At 63.5% G+C, this 25,903-nt stretch overlaps 2 protein-coding genes across 4 annotated transcripts; both read right to left on the reverse strand.

Moving 5' to 3' along the window:
• Nucleotides 1-48: 48 nt before the first annotated feature.
• SSTR3 (somatostatin receptor 3) lies at nucleotides 49-5,984 on the reverse strand. 3 transcript variants are annotated; one of them, XM_081311600.1, is made up of 4 exons: nucleotides 5,861-5,984; nucleotides 5,531-5,690; nucleotides 4,753-4,902; nucleotides 49-2,185 (listed from the first exon to the last, which is right to left on the reverse strand). In XM_081311600.1, exon 4 carries the CDS (start codon nucleotides 2,148-2,150, stop codon nucleotides 864-866), a length of 1,287 nt encoding a protein of 428 aa, XP_081167726.1. In that variant the 5' UTR covers nucleotides 2,151-2,185; nucleotides 4,753-4,902; nucleotides 5,531-5,690; nucleotides 5,861-5,984; the 3' UTR covers nucleotides 49-863. The 3 variants fall into 3 exon arrangements, with proteins under 3 accessions (XP_081167726.1, XP_081167727.1, XP_081167728.1); XM_081311601.1 differs by having other exon boundaries at nucleotides 5,531-5,675; nucleotides 5,861-5,901; XM_081311602.1 differs by lacking the exons at nucleotides 4,753-4,902; nucleotides 5,531-5,690; nucleotides 5,861-5,984 and adding an exon at nucleotides 2,398-2,512.
• Nucleotides 5,985-13,821: 7,837 nt separating this feature from the next.
• On the reverse strand, nucleotides 13,822-25,599 carry RAC2 (Rac family small GTPase 2). The gene is made up of 7 exons (XM_081311275.1): nucleotides 25,443-25,599; nucleotides 23,563-23,634; nucleotides 17,822-17,939; nucleotides 17,370-17,432; nucleotides 16,884-17,043; nucleotides 14,818-14,948; nucleotides 13,822-14,406 (listed from the first exon to the last, which is right to left on the reverse strand). Exons 1-6 carry the CDS (start codon nucleotides 25,475-25,477, stop codon nucleotides 14,818-14,820), a joined length of 579 nt encoding a protein of 192 aa, XP_081167401.1. The 5' UTR covers nucleotides 25,478-25,599; the 3' UTR covers nucleotides 13,822-14,406.
• Nucleotides 25,600-25,903: the final 304 nt, after the last annotated feature.

A 25,903-nucleotide genomic window follows, 5' to 3' on the forward strand; every position in this document is an offset into this window, starting at 1 on the left:
GTGAGGGGACACGGGCCGAAAGGAGGAGGACGGGGCTGGTCCTGTAGGAGATGCCTGCAGCCCTCCATGACCTGGGCAGCTCTGGAGCCCCTACAGTGAGCTGCCTGAAGTCAGCGGCTGACCTCAACAGGACCCCACTAGGCTCTGGGTGGCCCAAGCTTGGAGTCCCTCTCCAAGAAAAGGAATGTAAAATCACAAGGACAAGATTAGACCCAGGGCCTCAAAAAGGCCCAGGCGCAAGACACCCTGAAGCTGGACTTCCTGGAAAATCTGCCTCCTCTCGTCACGCTCGGCAGCACTCGAGGTCCCGCGCTGACCACTTGGGCCACAAGGGCCTGGAGGTCACTGAGTTGGCAGCATGTGAGGCCAGAGATAAAGGGGGCCTCAAGGGCCAGGGAGAACTGACCTGGGGCCTGAGCAGTTCCGCTGCCCCTCCCCCAGACTTCGACTTCTTCTGTTGGGGCTCCTGTCTGCTCCCCAGCATCTCCCACATCCCTGAGTGTGAGCCCAGAAAGTTCAGGCCTGGTTTGTCCCTCTGAGGGCCGAGGTGCAGGCTCATCCCCAGGAGGCTCCATGTCTGAGGGACAGGCTGCAGAGCCCCCTAACCTGGGCCCCACTCAAGAAGGTCAGCCCAGTAGCCACGCCTTCCAGACCCCTCAATCTAACAGAGCTCATCCAGGCTCAGTATTCCCACCCCTGAGTTACAGAGAAGGAAATAAGGCCCAGAGAGGGTAAGCGATCTGCCAAGGCCACCCAGCAGTGGGATCCCACTGCAGGCCTCTGAACGTCCCATGTTGGGCCTCTGAGACCTCAGACAGGATGCCCTCGGCTGGCCGCAGGCCCCGCCCTTCCTCCCAGGACCCTTACAGGTAGCTGATGTGTGGGGTACTGGACTTCTCCCCCACCGAGGGCTCCTGGGGCAGGAACTGCTGCTCCTTGCTGGCCGCTCTGCCGGTCGGCTGCTCCTGCCTGCTGGTGCCGGGCTGCACCACCTGGTTGACCCTGCCTTTCATCTCCTGGCCTTTCCTCCCTCCCCGCTCCTCCTCCTCCCCGCCCTCCTCTCCCTCCTCCTCCTCATCCTCCTCCGTCTTCTCGGGGGCCGCGGGCTCCTGGCTCCGCACTCTGCGGGACGGCCGCAGCAGGACCCTGCGGAAGCCCTGCTTGAAGCGGTAGGAGAGGAAGCCATAGAGGATGGGGTTGGCACAGCTGTTGGCATAGGGCAGCGCCACCACCAGGAAGTACAAGCCGAAGAAGGCGGGCTCCTCGGGCAGTGGGCACAGCACGTTGACGATGTTGAGCACGTAGAAGGGCATCCAGCAGAGGACGAAGAGCGCCACTACCGCCACCACCATGCGCGTGACCCTGCGCTCCGAGCGCCGCCGCCGCGGGCACGAGGGCACCTGCAGCCGCGGGCACGAGGGCGCCCGCACCCTGCGCGCCGCCGAGCGCACCTTCACCACGATGAGCAGGTAGCACAGGCAGATGACCAGCAGCGGCCCGAAGAAGCCCAGCGCCGCCGTGTAGATGATGAAGCCCGCCCGCCAGGCGGCCGCCGGCTCGGGCCACTGCATGTGGCAGGTGCTCATGCCCCGCGGCACACCCGAAAAGACCACCACGGGCAGCACCACCACGGCCGAGGCCACCCAGACGGCCGCGCTGACCGTGCGCGCCACGGGCGCTGTGCGCCAGCGGGCGGAGCGCGCGGGGTGCACCACGGCCAGGTAGCGGTCCACGCTCATGACCGTGAGGCAGAAGATGCTGGTGAACTGGTTGATGCCGTCCACCGCCATGACCAGGCGGCACATGAAGGAGCCAAAGGGCCAGTAGGACAGGGCGTTCTGGGCGGCCAGGAAGGGCAGCCCCAGCATGAAGAGCTCGTCGGCCAGCGCCAGGTTGAGGATGTAGACGCTGGTGACCGACGGGCTGGCCGTGTGCCGCAGGACCACATAGATGACCAGCGAGTTGCCCAGCAGCCCCACCACGCACACTACCAGGTAGACCAGAGGGATCAAAACACCGCTGACGGCCAGCCCTGCAGGGCCAGGGCCCGAGGAGGCGTTGCCCGCAGTGACATCCAGGAGCCAGGACGAGGAGGTGTTCCCCGGGTCCAAGGTCGTGGGCACCAGTGAAGGATAGCCAGGGGTGTCCATAGCCAAGGGAAGCTGGGCAATGGTCAGCTAGTGGCCTGGAGAGGAGGACACTGCTCAGTCATGGCAGGGGATAGCAGGCTCTGTGCCGCCCCTCCCCCATTGTGGTGACCTGGGAGACCTCCTGCAGCCGCACCCAGGGCCTGATGCACCTTCTCCTTGGTCTCTCTGCCAGCCCAGCAGGATTGAACTGTGCTGTCCCGTTTCTCAGATGAGAAACTGAGAAAAGTGACTGTGCTCGGTCACGCACCTGAATGGCGGTGGAACGTGAAATAATTCCTGCTCCCTCCACAGACGACACCAGGGTGCAATGCACTTACAGGTCTCTGTCCCCTCATCTGGAAAACACTCTTCACATCTCAAATCCTCAACCTGCAACCCGGGTCCCTAGATGAACCTCAGAGGATCCATGAACCTCCAAAACTCCAGGTGAAATCCACCATGCCCCAAGGATCCCAAGTTCAAGGCCAGCCTCAGCAATTTAGCCAGGCCCTGAGAAACTCAGTGGAACCCTGTCTCAAAATACACAAAAGTGGGCTGGGGATGGGGCTCGGGGGTTAAGCGCGCCTAGGTTCAACCTCTGGTACCAGGGAAAAAAGAATTGACCATGTCTGGGTCTTTTCTGGAAGATTCCTGACATCAAATGAAGTGAAGAGCTAGGTTCTGAGGTGCCCCTCCCCTGGGAGTCAGAGCCATGAGCAACTCTCTGCCTGGGTCCACTGTGATCAGAGGCCCGGCCAGGAGGGGGCTGTGAGCGGTGCGGGTGCCCGTGTGCCCTTCTCCTCCAGGGCGACTGGGAATGGAAGGCCCTACAGCACGTGTGGGGGGTGCTGGACACAAGCACCTCCCCAGCTGCAGGCACAGGACCTCCCAGGTGGGTCTGGAAGCGCGGGCAGGAGGGCATCCCCTGCACCGCAGGCACCTGCCATCCCGGGGCCCAGGCAGCCTCCGTCTTGCCTAAGCAGCCCAGGCTCCCCCAGGCTCCCCCAGCTCCCCGGGGCAGACTGTGGTCTCCGTAGCGTGGAGACCCCCATCTGGCTTTGTCCCTTACCTGTCACTTCACACAGCAGCCACTCCCTCTGAGTCAGTCAGAGGAACCTAGGGCACTGTCCTCAGCGTGAAGAACTGGGACTGCTGGGAATGGCGCTGCAGGTCCCTGGGGAGGGGACTCGGCCTTGGCAGCCTCCGCAGCACTTCCAGCTCCAGGGAGGCCTGGCCAAGGCTGAGCGCTTGACTGTCTCTGGCCTGGACTCTCCACTGCGCCCCTCCTTCCTAGTGACGGCCCTGGCTGTCTCTGATTCCCCTGCAGAAACCCTGAGGGGGAGGACACCTCTCAGCCACCACCCTTCCTCCCCCTCCTGCAGCTGACCGGCACCAGGCCTGAAGTCCCTCCCGTGGGACCGGTGCCTGCATGGCCCCACTGGAAGGTGCACAGCTCCTGGGACAGGGAGGTCCCTACCCCCAGCCACCGCCTCAGGGCGGGTGAGCATGGAGCCGGCTCCTGGTGCCAGCTGGGCATCGGGCATCAAGGGTGGCTAAGGACCCCTGAGCCGCATCTCCTCCCGCTTCAGCCGAGGCTGCCTGAGCTCCTGGCACCCTCCCGGCTCCAGGATTCCAGAATGGGGGAGCCCCCAGCCTGTCCTCAACCCACCCCCCCCCCAGGCTCTTATGGGTCTCCTGAGCCAGGGAATCTGGATGTGGGCTACAGGGCGCTCAGTGCCACCAGCTGTGTACCGCGGAATCCAACTGTGCCACCCTCCATGCAAAGCTGGTGCCTGTAGTGTCACAAGGACTGAGAGGGAAAAGTGAATGAGAGGGAGGGAGGGAGGAAGGCGAGGCCCCAGGCTCCGGTGCACAGCTAAGAAAAGGCACATCCAGGAAGACTCCCGTGACCACCCGGCCTCCATTTCACAGGCTCCCAGACTAAGGCCAGGTCAGGAGGGGGGCACCACCCCAGGGCCACGGCCGGCCAGCTTCCTGGCCTCTGCAGATCTCTCCGGCCTGTTCCTGGGCTGTTAGACTCCTAGGACAGAGCCCGGGGACTGGGACTCGTGGATCTTTAAGCTCATGTCCTTGAATCACAGAACACTGAATTCCAAAGGCCAGCAGCAGCCAGGGAACGGTGGCATCTAGGACCTTAAAGTCCTGCTTCCTGGGCCTGCGGGAGGGGAGTGCCCTACGTCACTGTCCACCTCGCCATCCACTGCTGGTGGCAGAGCCTCTGTACAGAGGACCCACTGCGGCCAATCACAGCCCAGGGCTGCAGGAGGCAGGGGAGCACCAGGCTCCCCAGAGGGGCAGGGAGCCAGCAGGCCTGATTGCCAGGCTTCAGGCACAGATGCCCTCGGGGGGAAGCGCGGGGGAGGGGGGGGTGAGGGGTGAGGGGAGCTCCGAGTCCATCGCCCTGCAGCCCCGCACACATGCAAACCCACATGTGCAAACCTGCCAGGCAGACCCTCCTCACCCCAGGGATGAAGCAGCCCCTCCCAGCCCCGGCCTCCCTGAGACTCCCTGCCTCCACTTGGCCTCCACCCACCCTCTCTGTCCAGGTTTCCCAGGCACCACAAGCCGGGAAATGACAGCTTTCCACGTGGGGAAGCCAGACCTGCAATTTCTGTGCCGTCTTTTCTTGAAGGAGTGGAATCCTGGGCGTGATCAGCTCATTTTGGGGAGGGAAGGACTTTTCCTCGCTGTCTGGTTTATCTTTGGCACAAGCTCGGCTGAAAGCCGGGGGCGGACTCCTCAGAAGGCTGCTCTGGAGAGGAGAGAGGCAAGAGAGAGTGAGTAGCTGTTCCCAGCCCTGCAGTAATCAAGGACAGCCCCTCGGGAGGCCAGACACCCTGTCCCTCTCATTCCCTTGTCCCTCGGCCCAGACCCCTCTGGGTCCATCACCCAGCACTCAGTAGACGCTAACAGAAGCAACAAAGCTCAAACTGCAACACTGTTCCTGGGCAGAGGCCTGGAGCTGCAGCAGGGAATGCTCAGGAAGTCCAGGAGGTAGGAGGGAGGAGGAAGCAGAGGGTCAGAGAGGTTAAGTAACCAGGAGAAGGTCACCCAGCTGGTGAGTGGGAACCCAGGATTCAAGCCCAGTTCTTTCTGTTCCTAAATCATCAGTACCTCCTGGCCATGCTGGCCTCTCTAGAGGCGGCCCTGGCAGATGCCGGCCGAACGCACCTGCTGTTTCTGCCTCTGCACCCCAGGCCTTCCTCCAGAGGCCTGGGTCATCTAATGGGTATTGACTGATTTCCACCCTCAGCTTGGGGTCTGACCTCCATTGGAGCACACCCCACAAGCCCTGCCAAATTGCTGTGTGACCTTGGACAAGTCATTTCTCCTCTCTGGACCTCATTTATGCCCATTAAAGGGAAGACACATGTACCCACCTCCCAGGGTTGGTGAAGAGATTAAACAGGAGTGAACCAGGCATTGTGCCCGGCACAGAGGAGCTCGGGAGAGCTGCCTCCCAAGCCCAGGATGTGGAGTAACAGGATGCATCTGGCCTCGTCCAGCTCCGACATTCTGCTGCTCCTAGACCCGAAGATTCTGGAATCACGACACAAGATTCTGAGCAGCCCACCCAGAGGTCACGGAGGCCCTCCCGCCTTGCTCAGTGGGACACTCCACCCTCTGCCAGCCCCCACGGGCCTTCCCAGCTCATCCTGGGCAGCGATGGGCCAGGCATCCCACCCAGGACCACCCGGCCACCTCCTTACCTGCCCACGGGCAGAGGCCTCCCCTCCTGGCCGCCAGGCTGTTCATCATCCTGCGCCCCCTCCCAGAGCACCCCCAGCTGGGTCCCACTTCTAGGCTGCTGGCGGGCTTGGGCCCCCTCCTAGGCACGGGGCCACATCTGTCCCCTGAGCCTCTCCCATCTGACTCCGGCCTGACTTCCCACCTGCGCAGAGAGTGGGGGGATGGGCAGGGGCACAGACGGGGTCTGCGGGCAGAGCTGGGGGGGCAGAGAGGAGAGGGGACCCGAGAAGCCAATGGAAAAGGAGAAAGAGGGGGACCGGCGGGGGGGGGGGAAGAGAGAGGGGGGAGAGAGAGAGGGAGGGAGGGAGGGAGGGAGGGAGAGGGGGAGAGGGGACCTGGTGGGCGGAAAGCGGAACGCCGAGTGAGGGGAGAGGAGGTGCGTGACAGGGAAAGAAAAGCAGGAGGAAGGACCGAGCAGCTGCGGAGAGAGGCAGGGACAGAGCCAGGAGGGAGGGGGGAGGACGAGGGGGTGGCAAGCAGAGTGGCAGGGAAGGATGGTGCCACAGATGTGACACGGGAAGCGGGCGCGGGCCGGGCGCAGGGGCCGGGCGGGGCGGGGACCGGGTTACCCGGGAGACTCGGCCACCCACGCGGAGCTGCAGAGGGGCAGGTGTCCAGGGAGGTCCGCGGCCAGCGGGGCAGGACGCCCCCCGCCGACGACAGCTGCGTCCCAGCTGAGACCCAGGTGGCCCTGCGCACCGCGGAGAGGAGGGCGGGTGCCCGTGGCGTCCTGTCCGCAGTTGCGTCCCGCCGTCGCGTGGCCGGAGGGCGGCGGGTCCTCACCCCGGGCCCCGGGAAGCGGGAGAGACCCCCCGCAAAGCCAGAGGCCGACGCACAGGTCGGAACGGTGCGGTGCGGAGCCAGGCGGAGGCCAAAGCAGAGGCGTCCTGCGGAGAGAGAAGAGGTTCCCCTGGTTTTTATTTGACAAAATTAAAGATATAATAGCGAGAATTGAGGACAGTTTTTAATATGAATCTACTGGGGAACGGAGCTCTTCGGGGCTGATATTTTGCTTAATTGGAGACAAATTAGTGTTCCCTGCCACAGATGGGTGGCCAGCGGCCAGCGGTAAAACCCACTCCTGACTCAGGGGCTGTACAAAAGCAGGCAGTGAGGACCGACCAGGGCCAGCCTGGGGCCAGGATCCCTGCGCTTGGCCTCTCCAACACCATGCTCACCCCTGCCTCAGGAGAGGGAGGGGAGGGAAAGTCAGAGAAGAGAGGGAAGCCGGAAGCAGAGTCTTTGTTAAGCACCTACTATGTGCCAGGTTCCCACCAGGCCCCTTGCTGGAGTGGACCATTCTTTGGGGCCAGGAACTGGGAACTGAATTCTTGCAGGGGCAGCACACAGTAGGCCCAGGGGACGTTCCCACTGGGACTCCTGGATCCCACTCTGAACACTGTCCCTCCAATTTGCCCTGTGCACGACCCTTCCTCCAGGCCAAGGTCATGAGGCATAGGTGACTCTGAGCCTGTCCCCAGGGTTGGGGGCTTCCATGGCACTGTCCCTCCTACTCCTCCTCCACTGTGGCCTCCCTGAGGTGTCTCACTGTGGACCACCAGGCCCTGTGGCCAGCCCAGCCTCCTCCCTGCTGGCGTGTGCCTGCCCCGGGCTCCCGCCACCTCCTGGGACTCACACTGGGAGCCAGGCAGGGGACAAGCAGGCAAGGCCGTGGTCCCACCTGGTGTGGCTCTGGAAAGGAAACACAGGAAGGAGACGGGGACGGGGACCGTTGAGGACCAAAGAGTGAGGATGGCCTCTCCAAGGACAGCAGCGACTGTCCTGGGGAGGCGACCCCTACCGCGTGGACTGTGGTCATCTCAGTCTTGGGAGCCTCCTGGGGGAGCAGAGTTCTGAGACCTGGTTGACATTTCTAGAAGGTTTGCTGTCCAGCTGCTCTGGGAGCCATGTCTGGGGCAGGGCAGAGGCAGGGAGACTGGTCAGAAGGCCAAGGAGGGGTGCCCAGGCTGTGTCCACACTCAGGAGTCGGTCCCCACCCAGCCTGTCCCCCCGCCCAGGCACAATTTCACATGAGACAGTGGTCACCAGGTGCCGGGATGAGGTACTTCCTCCCCTGGACGTCCCAGCACTGCCTAGCTGGGCCCAACCCAACCCAGGAGACTCGGCTCAGGCAGCCACATCTGCCTTCAGCACTGGGCGGTGAGGCCCCAGAGCGCCAGCCTCCAGGGTAGAGCCTCCTCCATCCCTCTGCTCTCACGGCATAGCCCATGCTGGAGCTGACCCGAGGTCAGGTGGAGGGCTCAACTACTGATCCCGAGGTCTGTCCTCTCAAATAAGAGATGAAAAAATGTCCTCCCAGCTCAGCCCAGGGGCTCCCTGAAGTCCCCATCAAGAGTGTCCTCCAGTTCATCAGCCCTGCCAGCTCTCTCTACAGTGGAATCTCAGCTTTGCCGTTTTACTTGGCTGTGTGGCCTCAGATATGTGACTTAACCTCTCTGAGCCTAGTCCTCATCTTCAACACCTACTCATCGGGTTGCCATGACGATGGAATGAGTCAATCCCTTCCTTCACACTGTAGTGGTTCCCAGCGGAGATGAGAAAAGGCACCACTTAACTCCTGATGGTAGGGGACATGGGCTGGGGCACTGGGTAGGGGAGTCTGAGCCCCAGCTCTGTCCCCATCAAGCCACGTGACTATGAAACCCCCCTTGGAACTTCAGCAGGATGCGCCTGCCTCATGGTCTGAACCTCGCGACCCGGCCCTGGGTTTCTGGAGAGGGCTGAAGGGAGGGAACGCTGGCCCCTGACCCAGTGCTTGGCCTTGAACTCTCTCTGGCCTCTGTGGCCTCCCCTGGCCCAGCCTCCCTCTGGAGACACCAGCACCTGCCTCCTTTGTCAGTTTTTTTTTTTTTTAAAGGCCATGAAAAGCGACAGGGGCACCTGGATCTTCCCTCTCCCTGACAGCAGGGCACAGAGGCCCCGGGCAAGCGCCTTCCCTACCAGGACCGGGAGTGGGGTCCACAGGGCAGCGGGGCCTCCTGCTCTGCATGGGGTGGGGGCTCCCTAGGGGCTTGCTAAGAAAATGCATCAGTTTAATTCCCAGGTCAGGCTGGAGACTCTGAGAAGGAGGAGGAAACAGTGAAGCCACCACTGTCCACCATCGCTGCTCCTGGGCAGCAGTGCCCTGCCACTCTCCAGTCTCCCCCCTCTCCTCGGGGCTTCCTTTTTTATTTATCCAGAACGCGATTATTTTTTAATGGCTTCTATTTTATCAAAGCATTGTTTGCAAGTAAATTTTAGAAACCCAGTTGTGCTAAAAATGCTGACAGTCGTGAAAACCAGCCGGGCTCGTGTGGCCGAGGCCTGCCCTGATACCCCGCTTGCTCAGCCTCGTGTCTGTTTCCCCGACTCTCATTCCCTGGCTCTGACTTCCTGTTTTGGTGGACCAGGAATTTAGTCCCCCCGCCCAGGCACAATTTTACATTAAATGCCTGTCCGGCGTCCCCATGATTAATGCAATGTAAATATTATTTCGTGTTCAATCGGGAGTTAATAATCACCTCATTTTTTCCATTTACTTAGCTTAAAAAAAGAAAAGTCTTGGTTTTTGTTCCCACACTCAGGCACAGGGTCATAAACCCCACAGAGGAGTTTCCAGAGCCCAAGTGCAGAGAGAATGTGTTCTTAGAGACCTTTGATTGTCCCTCCTCTGGACCAGCTGTCCCTTGGGCTGGGACACTTTGTATCCCAGCAGGGAGCCCTTCACCTCTTCCCCACGCACATCCGGGTTCCTGGACTCCAGGTCCTCCCCGCTGGTGGCCCACTGGCCCGTGGATGGCACCCAGGCCCCAGCGACTTCCCCCAGAGGCCTGTGGGTTTGAAGATGGCCCCCTCTGCTCGCCCCACGGCCTAGTTGGGGACAGAATTCCAGGCTGTGGCTCGAAGGGTGGCCGACACCTGTGGGTGCCTCCAGCTTGTTCCCAGCCCTTGTGTGTAACTTTTGGCAACTCTTTTCTATATTCTGGAAGCTTCTAGAACTTTCGCTGTATCCCAGAATTTCCGAGATGCCCTAATAAAGGCGCTTTGTTTGGGTGCTTTCCATCCGTTGTTTGGGGCACCAAGGGGACTGTTCCAATTTGGAGATCTGCGTTCCTCAATCCTGGGGAGGGTTTCTGTATTGTTTCCTCCCAGAACCCCTGTCGTCGGGCCGCCTGCGCTCAGCTGTGCCCTGTGAGGGCCCTCTGCTGTGGCGTCCTGGGCTCTATGGAGACCACGGGCCTCCTTCTCTCTCCGAGGACAGCAGTGACGGTTTCTTCAGGGTCCCCTCTCCTTCCGTGTTGCTTGGTCACAGGAGGGACCCCCTGAGCTGGTCGCCCTTCACCCCTGTTCCTGTTCAGAGCCAGGCGTCACGGCTCTGGCTGGGGCTCAGGAGCACTGTGGGACAGCTGGGTCTGTGTCAAGGACGCCAGAAGCCAGCACCTGGAAGACCTTCCTGTGGGTGCCCAGGTCCCAGTTTCCGTCTGGGCCGAGTGTGCTCCTGGCCACTGGTGCCCCTGAACTGGGCTGGAAACATCCATCCGGTCCAGAATCTCACTGTCCGCTAATCCCCCTGCCTCGGGCAGATACTGCTGCGTAACAAACCTCACGGCATCTCGAGGGCCAGAGCAGTTGATGTTTATTTCACTCACACCTTCAGGTCAGCTGGGATGGGGGGACCTGGACGGGCCAGCTGGGCACCTGCCCGTCAAGTCACCTGCACATCAGGTTACAGCCGGTCAGCAGAACGGCTCTGCCCTGGGCTTCTCTCGCACTCTTGGCACCGGTGGGTCCTCGTGCAGCGCGCTCTTATTTTGGCAGGCCCAAGGGTCCAGGCACCATCAGAGGCCAGTGTCCCTGTGGCCGACCACGTCTCATGGCCAAGCCTAGCTTTAGGGGAGCGGGCAGCAGGGGGGAGGTACTAAAGGGGGTTGAATCTTCCAGATGTACAAAGGTCAGTCTGGCCCTCACCCACCTGCCCATGGCAGGTGCCCCGTCCAGAGCTCTCTGGGTGAGGGACAGGTGACAGCCCGGCTGCACAGGGCAGGGGCATTCCCTGGGAGCCTGTCGTCACACTGGCAGCCCCGCTGGCTCTGGCCTCCTGCCCCTCTGTCTGTGGTGTCCAGTCCTCTGATCCTGAGCCTCCTGAGGCTGCTGTGAGACTGGTGGCTTTGGCTGGCATCTCTTCGGTCCCCCAACCCCCTCCTGGGCATCACAGGGGCCCAGGTTCGCCTTTCTGGGCTCCGGTGCCTCATTCACCACCAACATCTGCTCGGGCCACTCCCAGCTGTGGTTGGGGTCACGGTGTCTGTGGGTTTCTTTGAAGATGGGCGTTTCTGTTTCTGTTTCCTGCAGAGACAGGGTTGGGAACATCTCTACCACAGTCCCCTGAGACCAGAGGCTCTTCATTCTGAACCCCAGATGAGTCTGTGATACAGAGATCAGGGGTTATTCATGGTCTGTCTCCTCCCCTGGCCCCTCAACCCTGAGTGGTCAGCGGGCCCTTCCTCCCGCTCTGCACTTCGCACCCTGGACACAGCTTGGGGTGCAGAACCCAGTGCCCGTGGGAACTGAATGGAATTTTGGGTCACCTGGGTAGCTGCTCGATTCGCCTTCCTTGAGGTCCCCCCAGAGGTCTCCTAGAGACGTCCTGGTGGCCTCCCTCATCCCAGGGCCCCACCTGCCCTGCCCCCCACACCCCTGGAGGCCTGGAGGGAGCCAGATGTTGGGGTGGGGGATTCGGAGGGAGAACGCACGGGACAGAGACCAAAGAGTCGACAGCAAGCCCAGAAAGTCCGTGGCTGGCATCTCTCTGGTCACCATCTCTGGGCACCAAACCTCACGGCCCTCCGCAGCAGCCACACCCTCTCTCGGGCCATTCTGGGGTGGCTGGGCTGGGCCCTTCTCTTCCACAGTGTGGTGGCTGGGGCTGCCGTCCCATGGGGACTCGACTGGGCAGGCACATCCAGGTGGCCCTGCCCCAGGTGCCCGGCAGGAGGGTCGGAAGGCTGGGGATGGTTGGCGCCCTCTGTCCCCACCGCCAGCCCTTCCACCTGTTCCCTCATCTGTGTGAACTACAGACCTCAGCCCTGTGTCTGTCGGGTGCCCAGCTGTCACCAGGGGCTTGGTGTCAAGGGTGGCACAGCCAGGGAGGCCCTGCTGTCCCCGAGCTCACAGTCTGGGGGTCTCACTAACGAAGGCCCGTTTCACAGATGTTGAATCGTGAGCAGCTACGAAGACGGCCCTGGAGGGGGGGGGAGCCCCTGGCACCACCGTGGAATCTTCTGGAAGCAGCCCTACAGCTGGGGCTGTGGGAGGGGGTGGCTCCAGGGACAGGCCACAGACTCACACAGGCACATGGAGAAGGCTGGGTTCTGCTGAATGTCCCCAGGAGCCACCACAGGAGTAAAACACAGGGGTGACCGATGTGACTCAGTGTGACTGTGTGTCAACGAGGAGGAGGGAGGGGCCCGGCCTAGGGCAGGGAGCAGCCTGGGAAGCCAAATCGTCCAGGCTTGGCCGGTGAATTTGGGCTGAGAGAATGGGAACCGGGGGATGCTGAGAATGAGCAGCAGCCAGCCTCCGAGACAGACAGCTGGAGGGACAGGTCCTGTGTGGCAGGCGCCCTGTCGCCCCCAGGCCATGACTGCATGGCGGGCGGAGTGTGATGTGAGCCCTGCATTAGGTGGGCCTGGGGAGCAGGTGTGGATAAGGGAGGGCCGCCGCCACCCATACCCAGCTCCTTCCTGCTTTAAAACAGGTTCCTGCTGACTCCCCTTTTCTGTCTGAGGGGCCAGCTCACTCCACGTCCAGGGCCTGCCGGGCGCAGCAGCCTGGGGCAGTGGTAGCGAGGGAGAGAACAGCTCGGGGTCTCCCTTATCCAGCTCTAACCCCGGGGCCCTCCCGAGCCTCCATTGCTTTCTCTGCAAACTGGGGCGCCTGGTCTGGCGGAAGGCAGCTCTGAGAGGGGAGCAGAGGACAGGCCGAGTGGCCACGGTGCCTGGACGGGCTCACCACTGACACCTCCATTGGCGTAAAAGCCAGGACTGTCCCTGGGCAGGTTTAGGGCCCACACTCACACACAGAGGGACCCCAGCCCCTTTCAGCCCAGAAGCAGATTTGAGGGGCAGAGGACAGGGGCCAGGAGAGGACCCAGCCCACGCCGGGGCCTGGGAGTCCGAGGGGAGCTGGAGGGAGGACTGTCCAGCCCCAGGGAGCAGGGTAAGCGCAGGGTGGGGGCGGGGTGAGGTGGCCGGGCCCTGGCCCTGGCCTGGGGAGGGTCTGGAATGGATCCCCAGGCCCAGCACAGAGCAGAGGGGACGGGGGTCCTGCCTCGGAACCCTGGGGGGTAAGGGTGGCCGAGCTCCGGAGCAGCGGAGCAGGTCCCGGGTGGGCACTGGGGGCTCCCTCTCTTGGCCTCTCTGGAGCGTCCACCCCTGCAGCTGGGGACTCGGACCTGAAGCAGTGCCAGGCACACAGTGGGGCCGGTGGACACGTGTCGGGGGGAGTGAAAGGTCTGGCTGGAGAAGGGAGGTAGCTCTCTGTGCAGGGGGCTGCGCGGCTCTCAGTTTCCCTTTGGGAACAAACCCCTCCGCCCTCCCGCAGTTCCCCGGGGTTGACTCCGCTGCTGGCTGCAGTGCAGCCACAGGGTCCAGGCCCGGTCAGTCAGAACCCAGAGCCTTCTGACCGCCGTGATTGATTGCCTCACACTAAAGCTGCCCAGAGTAAACTAAATTCATTAGAATTTAGTCTGGGACAGACACTTGCTCTGTTGGCTTAATTTGAACTTGAAAAGATGAAGTCCTCAGGACTTGGCTGAGAATAAACCAGCCCGCAGCAGCCGAGCCAAGAAGTGCAGGGAAACAGGCCCCAATGACGTCATTGGACCCCTGATCAAGCTGCACCTGAAGTCGTGATAGTTTCAAACGGGAGCCATATATTTATTTTCTGCTTCAGAAGCTTGAACGGGGTTTTCTACTTGCGGCAGCAGAGTCCTGCCGGGCAGAGCAGGAGCAGCGGAGGGCTCTCCCAGGAGGATGCGCTCAGGGTCCTGGAGTGAGCGGAAGGTCGGGGGAGGGGCAGGGGCTTGGAGGACACCACAGAGAGGAAGAGAACCGACCTGTTCACATCGTCTCAAAGAGGAGAACGAGGGGCAGGGGAGCAGCTTCGAAGGCCCTGTTTTGCTCAGCCTGACTTTCAGAGAAGCAGGACCTCAGCATCAGAGCGAGACCCTGTCCCTGAAGGTCAACAGTGGCGGCCAGCAGCCGTGAAGCTCATGGAGAGGGCCTGGGGCGAGTGGGCGTGGGCTGTCCTTGACCTGGGGCCCCTGGGCCCTGGGAAGGCAGGAGCGTGGGATCAGGACCCGGCCCAGGGGCCCCAGAGACGGTCAGCCAAGCTCTGCAGCCATCATAAGAAACGTCACAGTGAGGGGACAGGCCAGCCACGGAACCCTCGGGCTTTGGACAGGGACCCCAGAGGGTCAGGACCATCGGGAGGGAGGGCTGGGCACCTGGAAGGCAGAGGGCCGGGGTGAGACACAGCCCACTCCAACCCCAGCCTGGCCCCGCCCAGGGTCTCCTTGCTCAGCCTGTCCCACCTCTGCCCGAAGCGACTGTCATGGAGCTCAGGGCTCCCCACGCTCTCCCGGGGCAGGACCCGGGCGTCCCTCCTTCCTCCCGCCCACCCCGTGTGCAAGAGCCCGCTGAGCCGGTCAGCGACCCGGCACCCTGCTCTCAGGCCTCCTGGAAACAGTCCCCAGGGCAGGCTGGGCTCCGGCAAGTGACAAGATGGACGGGAAACTGAGGGTCCTGCCATACCTACTGCCCGCTATCCCCGCCTGAATGCCCCCTCGGTGACCCGTGGGCAGCTGCTGAGGGGCTGGACGTCCCCTTCCACCAGGGCCCGCTGAGCAGGGCCTCACCTAGAGGAGGCTGCAGGGGCGCTTCTGCTGCCGCGTGGGCTGGGGGCACAGGACGGCCCGGATGGCCTCGTCGAAGACGGTCTTCAGGCCCCGCTGGGTGAGGGCCGAGCACTCCAGGTACTTGACAGAGTCTGGGGAGGGGGACGGCAGAGGCCTGAGCCGGGGGTGGGAGGCTCTCCTGACGACCCCGCCCAGGCCGCATGGCTGGGAACTGCCCGGGGGTCCAGTGTGGGGTGCAGTCCCCACCGGGCCTCTGGGTGCTGTGTGACCCTGGGCAGGGCATGGGCCCCTCTGTGCACTGTAACCTACACAGCAGGCCTCTGGGTCCCGCCCCAGGATGCAAATCACCCAAGAAGTCGGAGGCACCTGTGCCCCCACCGCCAGGCCCCCAGACAGCGTCCTTGGCATGGTCCCCACCGGCAGAGGGAAACTGAGGCCTGCAGAGGGTCGCCGCTCACCCCAAGTCACGGGCTGGACGCTCCTCCACCTCCCAACTCAGTGGGACCAGAACAGGGGACCAGCCAGAGGGCTGGAGCGCTCTAGGACTGGCCAGCCCCGACCCCAGGCCCCTGCTCCCTCTAGGACACACTGACCCAGGACGGGGACCGGAGCTGCCCAGGGCAGGGGCCAGGCCAAGGTGGCGGGCAGCCAGGCTGCCCAGGTTCAAGGCTGGGCCCCGCCACGTCCTGGCTGGGAGGCCTTAAGCCAGGGCCTTCTCCTGAGCCTCAGGGTCCCCTCAGTACAGGGGGGGGGCGTGTGACAGCGTCCTCCCCCAGCGGCTGGGAGGCCTGACACCCACCGAGTGCTCAGCCCGCGTCCACATGCTCTGCAGTGGGATCTGTGGCTTGTCCCCAGGTCACCGTGGCGGCCAGAGGCAGCTAGCCCTGTGGGCCTCAGGCCCCTCCCTGTCCCCCCCAGGGTCAGCTCCCGAGCCCAGCTGGAGGCCAAGGCAGGGCCCGGCCTCATCTCTTTGAACAGAAGAAGGCCCTGTGGGCACTGTCCAGAGGTGCAGATGGACAGACCGAGGCCCAGGGGCAGCTGCCAGCCCATGGCCACCGCCAGTCAGCACTGAAGCCGGGACCAGAACCCGGCCCCCAGGGCCCTCTGGGAAGGGACTCCAAGAGAGGACGCAGGAGAGGCACTGTAGGGGACAGCCGGGGCGGGGACCGGCGGCAGGGGAAGGCAGGGCCAAGTCCCCGCATGGTGAGAGAGCTTTAGTGGCCAGGGTGGGCAGAGACCAGGGCTCGGGCAGCAGGCGGAGCCCGGGGAGGTGGCGGAGCCCGGGGAGGTGGCCGTCCCCACAGGCACAGGAAGGAGGGAGGCCACTGCGGTTTCTCTTCCTGTGAAGACGGCGTCCGCCCATTTCCGCAGATGGGGCAGGGGCAGGGGGAGGTGCCAGCCCCGGGCCTCGGAGGACGCTGTGGCCGAGGCCAAGAGGGCCCGTCCAGCTAGGGGCCTGATCGGGGACAAGGGACAGGGCAGAGCCACCAGGCCTGGACCCCAGGGGCAAGGTGCAGGCAGTCCCTCCATGAGGAGGACCCCACGACCACCCCCACCCTGGACAGCAGTTTGTCCTTTCAGGATCTGATCCAGCAGATCTGCGCGGCCACTCGGGCAGGGCCACTCTGAGGACGCAGAGTCCCCTCTGCCCAGTGATCCCTCTGGGGACAAAGAGGAGCTGGCCGAGCAGCCAGGGCTGGGGGGAGGAGGAGCAGGAAGCCAACGTGACTGGCTGCCCGTCCCCCAAGTGACCACAGCCCGTGTCACCCACTCCTGCTGTCTGGGGCTGGCACACCCCCTTGTTTCCAGGGCCTTCCTGTGGACACGGTCATCGTCCAACATGGCACTGCCTGCTGCCTGTGGGGCCGCACTAGGAGCCTGCTCAACTCAGTGCTCCAACCACCAGATGAGGCAGGAGCCATGTCTGACAGGCACAGAGAGGCTAAGCAACTAGCCCAAGGCCACACAGCACAGCCAGAGTTCAAATCACGCGGCCTGGCCCCAGGGAAGGCTGCTTGGGGGTGCCCCCTGCACCCAGCTCCCCTCTCGGAGCCCAAGCCCCGTACCTATCTCCTTGGCCAGGGCCAGGCCCTGTGGGTACGTGATGGGTGCCAGCTTCTTCTCCTTCAGCCTCTCGATGGTGTCCTTGTCGTCCCTCAGGTCCAGCTTGGTGCCCACCAGGATGATGGGGGTGCTGGGGCAGTGGTGCCGCACCTCGGGGAACCACTGGGCGGGTGGCGGGAGGCGGGGTGCAGGGAGCAGGAAGAGTGCCAGGGGACATCAGGAGAAGGTGAGAGGGGCCACGTGGTGCCAGGAGGAGGGGCCAACGGGGACCAGGTGGCCAACGGGGACAGGACCAGGTCAGGGGGTCGGGGTGAGGTCGCTGGCCCAGCCCCTGCAGGCCCCTCAGTCTCACCCGGTACCACCCCCACCAGCCCTGGCCAGCACCAGAGACCCTCTCTGCCTCTGCCCCGGCCTCTGCTTCCTGGGAGGCCTCCGTTGCCAGTCCCCCCCTCGGGCCCCGGCCCCTTGGGCCCCTCTGGCCAGCTCACCTTGGCGCGGACATTCTCATAGGAGGCCGGGCTGACGAGGGAGAAGCAGATGAGGAAGACGTCCTGCAGGGAGAGGCCGGTGAGCCACAGCGGCCACCGGCCCCACCTGGCAGCCATGGAGGGGCCGGCCCGGCCCGAGGGAGGAGTAGGGCGGGCCCTGGGGGCTGAGGGGTGCCCAGGGCGGGGACAGCAAGGCAGAGCCAGGTCTTGCCCAGGTGCCCCTGGTGAGGGACAGGTGTAGCCACCCAGAGTCCACGCTCCTGCCCGTCCCCAGCCTGCCCCGGAGGGAGAGCCGAGGGCAAGGGCTGGGCACCTCAGCGGGCGTCCCCAGCTGCGCCCCGGCAGGCTCCACAAACCGGCCTCCAGGGCCACCAGGCCAGACGGGAAGGGCCTCCTCGCGGAGGAGTGGGGATCACGGAGCCCGGAGCGCGAGGGGGGCGGGGGCTGCGCACCGTCTGGGGGTAGGAAAGTGGCCGCAGGCGGTCGTAGTCCTCCTGGCCAGCCGTGTCCCACAGCCCCAGGTTCACGGGCTTGCTGTCCACCATCACATTGGCTGAGTAGTTGTCAAACCTGTGGGAGGAGGTACGACAGGACAAGGTCAGCCTCTAGTCCAGAGCCCCGACATCCATTGAAACCCTGCATCGTCCCCTTCAGAGGATGAACACCAGAGAGGGGCAGCGACTAGCCCATTATCACACAGCACTGTGCAGTTGGGTTTTCTTGATCTTTTTCATTACTGATTCATTATATTTAAAAAATGTTTTTCTTGGCTGGGAGTGGTGACGCACGCCTGTCATCCCAGCAGCTCAGGAGGCTGAGGCAGGAGAATCGCGAGTTCAAAACCAGCCTCAGCAAAAGTGAAGCAGTAAGCAACTCAGTGAGACCCTGTCTCTAAATAAATGCAAAGTAGGGCTGGGGACGGGCTCCGTGGCCGAGGGCCCCCGAGTTCAACCCCTGGTTCCAAAACCTGACAGAGAACATGGCCTCTCCGTGTCTCTCTGCCTTCAACTGTGTTTGGCGAGACTGTGACAGATTCCCACAAACTCCCTCCTAGTCTCCGTCCGTATAAGCGTCACCCGCCTCCTGTGCCGCACACCAAGGTTGTCACCTGGTGCCTGTTGAATGAATGTTCATCCCCGTTTTAGGCTGGGACCCCCAGGAGCGACCAGAGACAACGACCTGGGGCAGAGGCCCCGGAAGATGTGGGGAGGGAGCCGCAGGAGGAGGAAGGACGCAGGCCATCTGGGAGGTGCCAGGGGCTGTGACCGCCGTGGCCTCGGGTGCTCAGGCCGCTGGGGACACTGGGGACAGTGGGGACCAGGGGCAGGGCCTCCTCGAGGGGCAGGAACCTGGGACTCCTGTGGGCAGAGGGCTGCCCTGGGGCCCTGCAGTACACAGAGCCCCCCAGTCACCAGTCCATGGCAAAGCCTGACGGGAGGCCAGACAGGGCGGGGAGCCTGAGAAGATTGGGAAAGGGGAAGTCCTGGGGGCCCCGGGAGGGTCCAGCCTGGGGCCTCGAGCGTGTCTGGGGCAGGCTTGGGAGAGCAAGTTCCCAATACACACGCGACTAGATCACGCTGAATCCTCATGCCAGAGAGAAGAAAATGCATCAGAGAGGCATAGCAACTTGCCCAAGGTCACCCAGCCAATGAGAGACCAAACTAGCTGAGAAGCCACGTTGGCATAACTCCACATCCAGTGTTCACAGCCCCGGGCCCCAGCTGTGCCTCCAAGGATGCCCTCATCACCTGCCCCTGAGGGTTGGGGACCACCCTCACCTCACTGAGGTCCCCCACACAGGCCCTGCTCCTCATCTCCTGAGCTCGCCCACTGAGGCCTTGGGCTCCTCTGGCCTCCACCTGTCTCCCCTGGCACAGCAGCCAGACTGCTCCCAGGGCAAGGCTCGCACTGCCCACCTCCCTGTGCCCGTCCATGTAGCACCCCTGCCCAGAACGCCCAGCCCTGCCTCAGCTGGTCCAAACAGCCCTGAGCGTCCTCATCCCCCACACCCTCCAGGCCTCCCTCCTGGGCCTCCTCTGGAATCCGTCCCCCCACGTGCACTTGCTTCCATTCCCCCTTCAGAGCCCGCCCAGGCCCTGCCCCCTGCATGAGGACCTTCCCTGCCCCAGCCTGAAGGAGCCAGGGACCCCTCCCTCGGGTGACTGCCCTGCTTGACCCTGACCATGAGCCGGCATTTGTGGCAGCTCTGACCCTCCAGGCTCCCTGTCGGCCAGGCCCGGTCTGCTCACCCCGGCTGTCTTGGGCTGAGCCCAGCGGTCGCAGCTGGAAGGGAACCAACCCGTCCCCACCTCCTGGGCCGACGGAAGGGTCCCAAGGGACTGCAGGCCGCCCTCACCGGGAGGTGCTGGAGCTGAGCGATGCCATGCCTCCCACGGGCCCTCCCAGAGGACAGCTGTAGGGATGTGACATGATGTGAATTCCTGGGGTCCCCCCGTGAGGTCCACAGGCAACCAGGACCAGAGGACCCTTGTGCAGGATCCTGGATGATCCCACTCCCGTTCTCCAGATGAGGAACCGAGGCTCACGAGCAGGAAGGGACAGGCCCAAGGTCTCCCAGCCAACTGGTGACCGAGCAAGGACAAAGTCCTGTTACCCAACTCAGTATCTCTGCTATTTCATGACTGGAGACAGGTGGGGACAGTGAGGACAGTGGGGACAGGCTCGGAGGCCTGGCCTCTGACGGCAGCCCAACCTGCCACTGTAATGCAGTGAAGGAGGGTAGGTGAAGGAGGGGTCTGCAGCCAGGTGTCACCTGGCCACCACCCGAGCCTCCCCTGAGTATGATCAACGGTGTATTCAAGGAACCCAAAGACCACAGGTCACACAAGGCTGGTGACTTGGGGACTGGGGAGGATGGACCAGGCAAGCAGGGGCATCAAACCAGCAAGGACTCGGTTCCTGAAGACTGGACGTCCTGCTGCCCACGAGAAGCCCAGGTTTGCTTGGCCAGCTCACAGAGAGGATCATGGGGGAGGTAAAACCAGGTTCCGACGAGTCGGCCTAAGTGACTTCTCAGGGCTCTGACTGCCCACCCTGCCAGGTGCCGGGTCATTGGCACCCATGATGCGCTCCATTGTTCTAGAAGCTACTACTCTGTTCCAGAATCAAGAGGAAATTGGACGGCTTCAGGGCCCCTCCTCAGGAAGCGCACCCCAGCAAGGCCGCCCAGCCCATGAGCAGGGAGATGGAGTTCCATCAGGACCAGAGGAAAGTCCAGGGGGGTCAGGAGCTCCTGTGCAGGGCCTGGCGGAGGCCACCCTGTGGGATCATCAAGGAAACCTGAAACCTGGAGGAGGGGAGGTGGGAGATGAGGCTGGGGTCGGACAGGAGATGCGTGTTAAGTGTGAAGGGGCCCCAGGAGGGATTTTAGGCCAGACTCTTTCACCTTTGAAAGCTCGCCTGGCCTTCAGTTCGAGAGTGATTCTAAGGAGGCGAGGCAGGCGGGGACCCTCTACATCATAGGCCCCGAGGGCAGGGTCCTGCTTTGTCTTTGTGTCCCCAACTCCCAGCTTGGGACCATCCAGGGAGCAGCTTCAGTCTCCCTGTTTGTGAAAACGTGCCAAGATCTCAGGGGCCCTGCTGGTTTCAGTATCCACCTTTCCGGCCACCAGGCTACCAGCGCCAAGGCTGCCCCTGTAGTCCCGGTCTACACCGCGCAGCGGGATAGCCTCTAGGGGAATGCGGAGGAGAGGACAGCCAGAGCCAATCGGGGGCAGCTCTGCTGGTCCTGACTCCTGATTGGCTGGCTGCCCGCGCATCTCACTCCCCAGAAGGCGAGGGCAGAGAGGCCACAGATTCAGGTCGCCTCAGGGTGTTAACCCCCAGCCGCTGGCAGCAACCCGAGCTCAGTCCCCAGGCTCATCGCATCTTGCACCCGTCCCAGGAACACCACCACCCCCCCCCACCACCACCACCCCACCCCCACCCCACCCCCACCCCCGTCCCAGAAGCACTCCCCGACCTTCTGGCGAGCTCCGGCGCTCTCTCGCGCTCTCTGCGGCCGCCTGCTTTTCCGAACCCACCCTCTCTCCTTCACCCCCTCCAATGCCAAGTGCCCACCGTGCCTTCTTTTACCCTCCCTGTCACGGGTGCAGGGGCACTGGTGGTAGCGAGACCCTCTGGGGTCTTGTCCAGGACCGAGCCACTTTGCTGGAAGGTGGGCGGCATGCAGGGCCCCCGGATAATATGCAGAACTCAGTGGACAACGAAAACTCAGGGCCCGTTGACAAAAATAATCACGAGATTCAAGGTGGGGGGGGGGGACATCGGAGCATTAAAACAGGTGCAGGACCCTTCTGAGCATGGAGCCTGTGGAACCACACAGGTGTGCCCCGGCCCAGCTCCTGAGTGTCCTGAGCAGCCTAGTCCTCTAGGGGCCACCAACGACTTCAAGTTGCTCAGAGCAGGGGGCCCTGGCCTGACCTCAGCGACCTCAGTCCTGTTCCCTTGCACAGGGCCTGGCTGGGACCTCCTGCCCCGTCCCTGCCTCTCACAGATGGGACCTGCGGCCTACAGGCTCCAAAGGGGGAGCAGCTGCTCCAAAGTCCTTTTGCAAGTGCGTCCTCCAACCCAGCCAGGACAGGGGCCGACGGGGTCTCCAGCCAGCAGGCAGGGACGGGGACACCAGCAGGGACAACACACTCCTGGTGACAGTGGTCTCCAGGGGGAGCCACCTCTTGGGTCCTGACTGCCTCTCTGCTCAGGGCCACAGCTGGCCCTCCTCTGCCCTCAGAGGGGCCGACAGCAGGGACGAGGGTCCCTCCCTCTTCGCAGGTAAGGGCAGGGTGGACGGGGCGCCCACAGACCCAGGAACCAGCAGGGGCAGCTTCCCCGGCCCTGCCCAGGTTTCTCTGCCCTCACTGGATGAGCCCTGTGTCCCGGGAAGCCACCCTGCCCCGCGGCAGTGGACCAAGAGGCTCAGGGCTGTGGGCGGGAGGCCCTTGGGGAGGGGGTAGTCTCTCCTGTCAAGGGAGTTCTGAGGCACTGACCCCTGGGCACTGTCCTCCCTTCTGCCCCTCCTCCACCTACGTGGAAGAACCTGAATCCAGCTCCTGAAAGGGGGTCACACTGAGGCCAAGAGGGGAGGGCCCAGCCCTGTTCTCCACAGCCCCGCTCTGAAGCCAGACAGGCCTGGCTGACTCTGGGGGCAAGTCCCTTAGGGGCCACAAGCCCCAGCTCCCCCATGGGTACACTGGCCACCATAACACCCACCTCCAGAGAGTGCTATATGCCTGTGGCAACCCGTGCACCCAGCACACGGTAGGTCCTCAGTGGGTCCTCCCAGCCTCTCCCATGGGCCCAGTGAGGCCAGCTTACAACACACAGATGCATGTGGAGCACTGTGCATGTCACGCTGTGGGGGACCCTGCGCTGGGACAGCGGTGGGCCCAGGAAGAACCAGATGTGGCTGCCCATCTCCACATGGTCATGGAGAGGTGGGAAGCCACTCTGGAGGGTGAGAGGCCTGGGCACAGTGGATCTGAAAGGCTTCCTGGAGGAGGGGCCTGGGGTGGGCCCTGGGGGCTTGGGCAGGTGGGCGTGGGGCGCACCGCACGATGCAGAAGAACTTAAGCAAAGGCCTGAGGTAGGAGTGCCCGGGACGTCTGTGCCACAGTAGAGCTCATGGACAGAGTGGGCAGCTGATGGAGACAGGTCCTTGACGGCCATGCTGGGCACCGGGAGCTGCCTGGCTGAGGGACACCTGACACCTGCAGGCTCCTCCCTCCACGGCGCGGGGCAGCCCTGCCTGCACATCTAGCAGCAGAGGGTGGCCTCCGGGCCTTGCTCCCGGGCCAGCCCCTGCCGCAGCCTCTGCAGGCCGCCGAGTCGAGGCCCAGGGCGCCCTCCTCCTCCGCCCTCTGCTTCCTCACCTACAGCTGCCCTGCCTCCCGCTCCATCCTCCCTGTCCTCCCTGCTCCTCTGTGGGGAACCCGCGTGCTCCCTGGCACCCTCCCCGCCACCCGCCTCGTCCGCTCCGTCTCTCCCTCCTGGGCCTCCGCAGGCCTGGCGTGGGCTGCTGCCTCCCCGGGGGGACCTTGGGGCAGCCCCACCAAGCCAGAGCCTGGCTCTGGTGCCACCTGACTGCCTGAGCCCTGGATGCACCCAGGGGCCTGTCCCATGGGAGGGGCCTGGAGGGGGGCCTTGGGGACGGCCGGCCCTGGCGGGCACTCACACGGTGGGGATGTACTCTCCTGGGAAGGCGTTGGTGGTGTAGCTGATGAGGAGGCAGGTCTTTCCCACGGCTCTGCAAGACAGGAAGCGTGAGAGGGCGTGTCAAGGCTCTGTCTGGGGCCTGGGGACACCTCCGAGTGCCTGCCTGGTCCCCCAAGAAGACCCAGAGTCTGCCCAAGCCCCGACCTCTGAGCCTCAGTCTCCCACCGTGACACCCCCGTCAGTGTCGACCCCAGAGCCTGCAAGGGTCCCCGAGGTGTCTGTGCGTGCAGACTCTCGGACCCCAGAGATTCTGGTCCACGGGTGTGGGTCATGGGGACAGAGGAGCAGGAGTGGGGGGTGCCCGGGGACCAGGGCCATGCCATAGGGCCTCTGGGCCCGACTCCGCCTGTGCCCCCACACTCCCAGCCTCAAAGCCCAGCTCCACCAACCCCGGGTGGGCAATTTTAGGTAGTCACTGAGACCCCTGCCTCAGCTTCCCCACGGAGAACAAGGGGATGTGTTTACCTCCTAGGAGTGTGCTGATGCACACAGCAAGATGTCACAGCCACGGCAGGTGGTGACCATTAGGGAAACTGCCCCCATACCTCCCTCCTTGCCATGGAACAAGGCAGTTAAGGACACAGAGTTTTTTAAAGTCAAAGAGACCTGGGACCAACTCCTGTGCAGGATTTGGCAAATGACTTAACCTCTCTGAGCTTCTGTTTTCCCACCTATAAAGTGGACTTGATATTAGGGAGCTTAGTATGCAGGGGCCCTGCTCAAGCCCAGGGCTGGCACCCAGCGGAAAATGAATGGCCACAGCCCTTGTGGGGTGTCCCCCATCCTGCTGGGCCAGCAGACGGCAAATGTAGCTCAGCCAGGCGCAGAAAGGCCAAGGGCCGCTCTGGGCCTTCCCCTGCTCTGCCTGGTTCCGTCACTTCCTGTTCCTTCCGAGCAGGCTGCTGGCCCTCCCGGGCCTGCCACCAAAGTACCTTTGAACGTTACCCTTGACTTCCTCCCGCCTGCTCAGATCAGATGCAAAGCAGAAATGAGCGGCGGCTGCGGCCAGATAACGGCCACCAGCCTCCAGTCAGCTGAGGGCGCCTGTGGACGCCGTCCCCCAGGAGCCACGGGCAGGACTGGGCCAGGCAGGATCCCCAGGTGGCCCCTGCATGGGGAGCTGGGCAGGAGGCCAGGGCCAGCCAGACACCTGGGATGGACCCGGGGCCACCTGGGGCTGGTTCCCAACATGTGCGGCAGGCTTGTGAGTGACAGGGGACCTGTCATTCTACAGATGAGGAAACGGAAGGGCACAGGGACAGGACAGCCCAAGGTCACCGAGTTCCAACCGCTGTGGAGGGCCTCGGCCCAGCTGGCCCCTCGGGTCCCCACAGTCACCCTGCACCTCCTGCCGTTCTCCTTCCCTAACTCCGCACCCCTGCGCCCCCATTCTGCTCCTCACCACCCCCCATGCACATTCTCCCCCCACTACAAGCTGCGGGGGGGGGGGGAGGTAGGAACGCACCACAGTGACCCAGCCCCGGCTCCTCTCCCTCCTCTTCCCAGGGGGCTTGGGGCCGTTCAGGGAAGGGCTGGGACCTGCCCAAGGCCACATCCCCTCACCCGCCCCCACCTAGGGCCTAGACCCCAGCCAGCCTGGGGACAAAAGCCAGGCTCCCTCCTCCTGGCTGCATCTGCAGAATTGGAGACAGGGGCTCACATCCCTGATCTTGGGGTGCAGGCCAGCAGCCCCGGGCACCCCCCACTGTCCTGTAACCCCACCCAGGTGGCTTTGGGGGTGGGCCCCCTGGACCCTGGGAGAGGCCTCCTCCCAGCTGCGGGGCACCAGGCAGGAGAGTTGCAGGTAGGGGCTGTGAGGAAGTTCAGCCAGGTACCTACCCATCTCCCACCACCACACACTTGATGGCCTGCATTGTGTCCGGGCCTGAGGGACGGCAGTGACAGCTCAGGGCAGGAGAGCTTCCCCAGGCGCCAGGGGTGTGCAGAGGCTGGCAGGTGCCCCAGCAGCAGCGAGGAGCAGCCACCCACAGCCCAGGAGCAGGAGGAAGCGGAAGGGGAACTTGCCCAAGCCGCTGCCCCCACAGCCTTACAGGGGGCGGGGCGTGCAGTCTGAGAGGAGCAGGGGCCCCTCAGGTGCTGGGCTGAGCCCTGGCCACCCCACGGGCACCTCTGGGTACCTTCTCCACCAGGAGACTGGCTTCCCGACCCAGGGCCAGGGCCAAAGTTGTTCTCCAAGAACAGGGGATTTCCAAACATTCAGTTTGCCTCGGTTTGAGGCATGAGCATTTAATGAGTGCCTACTATATACCAGGCCCAAGACCAGGAGCTGGTGATTCCAA

This window comes from Spermophilus citellus (assembly GCF_964194105.1).
Source record: "Spermophilus citellus genome assembly, chromosome: 10".
Lineage (NCBI taxonomy): Eukaryota > Metazoa > Chordata > Mammalia > Rodentia > Sciuridae > Spermophilus > Spermophilus citellus.

What these genes read in the sequence shown, in the direction of transcription:
- SSTR3 (XM_081311600.1), bottom strand. Translation starts at nt 2,150, where the DNA reads ATGGACACCCCTGGCTATCCTTCACTGGTGCCCACGACCTTGGACCCG.
- RAC2 (XM_081311275.1), bottom strand. Translation starts at nt 25,477, where the DNA reads ATGCAGGCCATCAAGTGTGTGGTGGTGGGAGATGG. An exon ending in TGTGTGGTGGTGGGAGATGG is followed by an intron (nt 23,635 to 25,442) that starts GTAGGTACCTGG and finishes CCTGTCTTGCAG; the next exon opens with AGCCGTGGGAAAGACCTGCC. An exon ending in GGAGAGTACATCCCCACCGT is followed by an intron (nt 17,940 to 23,562) that starts GTGAGTGCCCGC and finishes CTCCTCCCACAG; the next exon opens with GTTTGACAACTACTCAGCCA.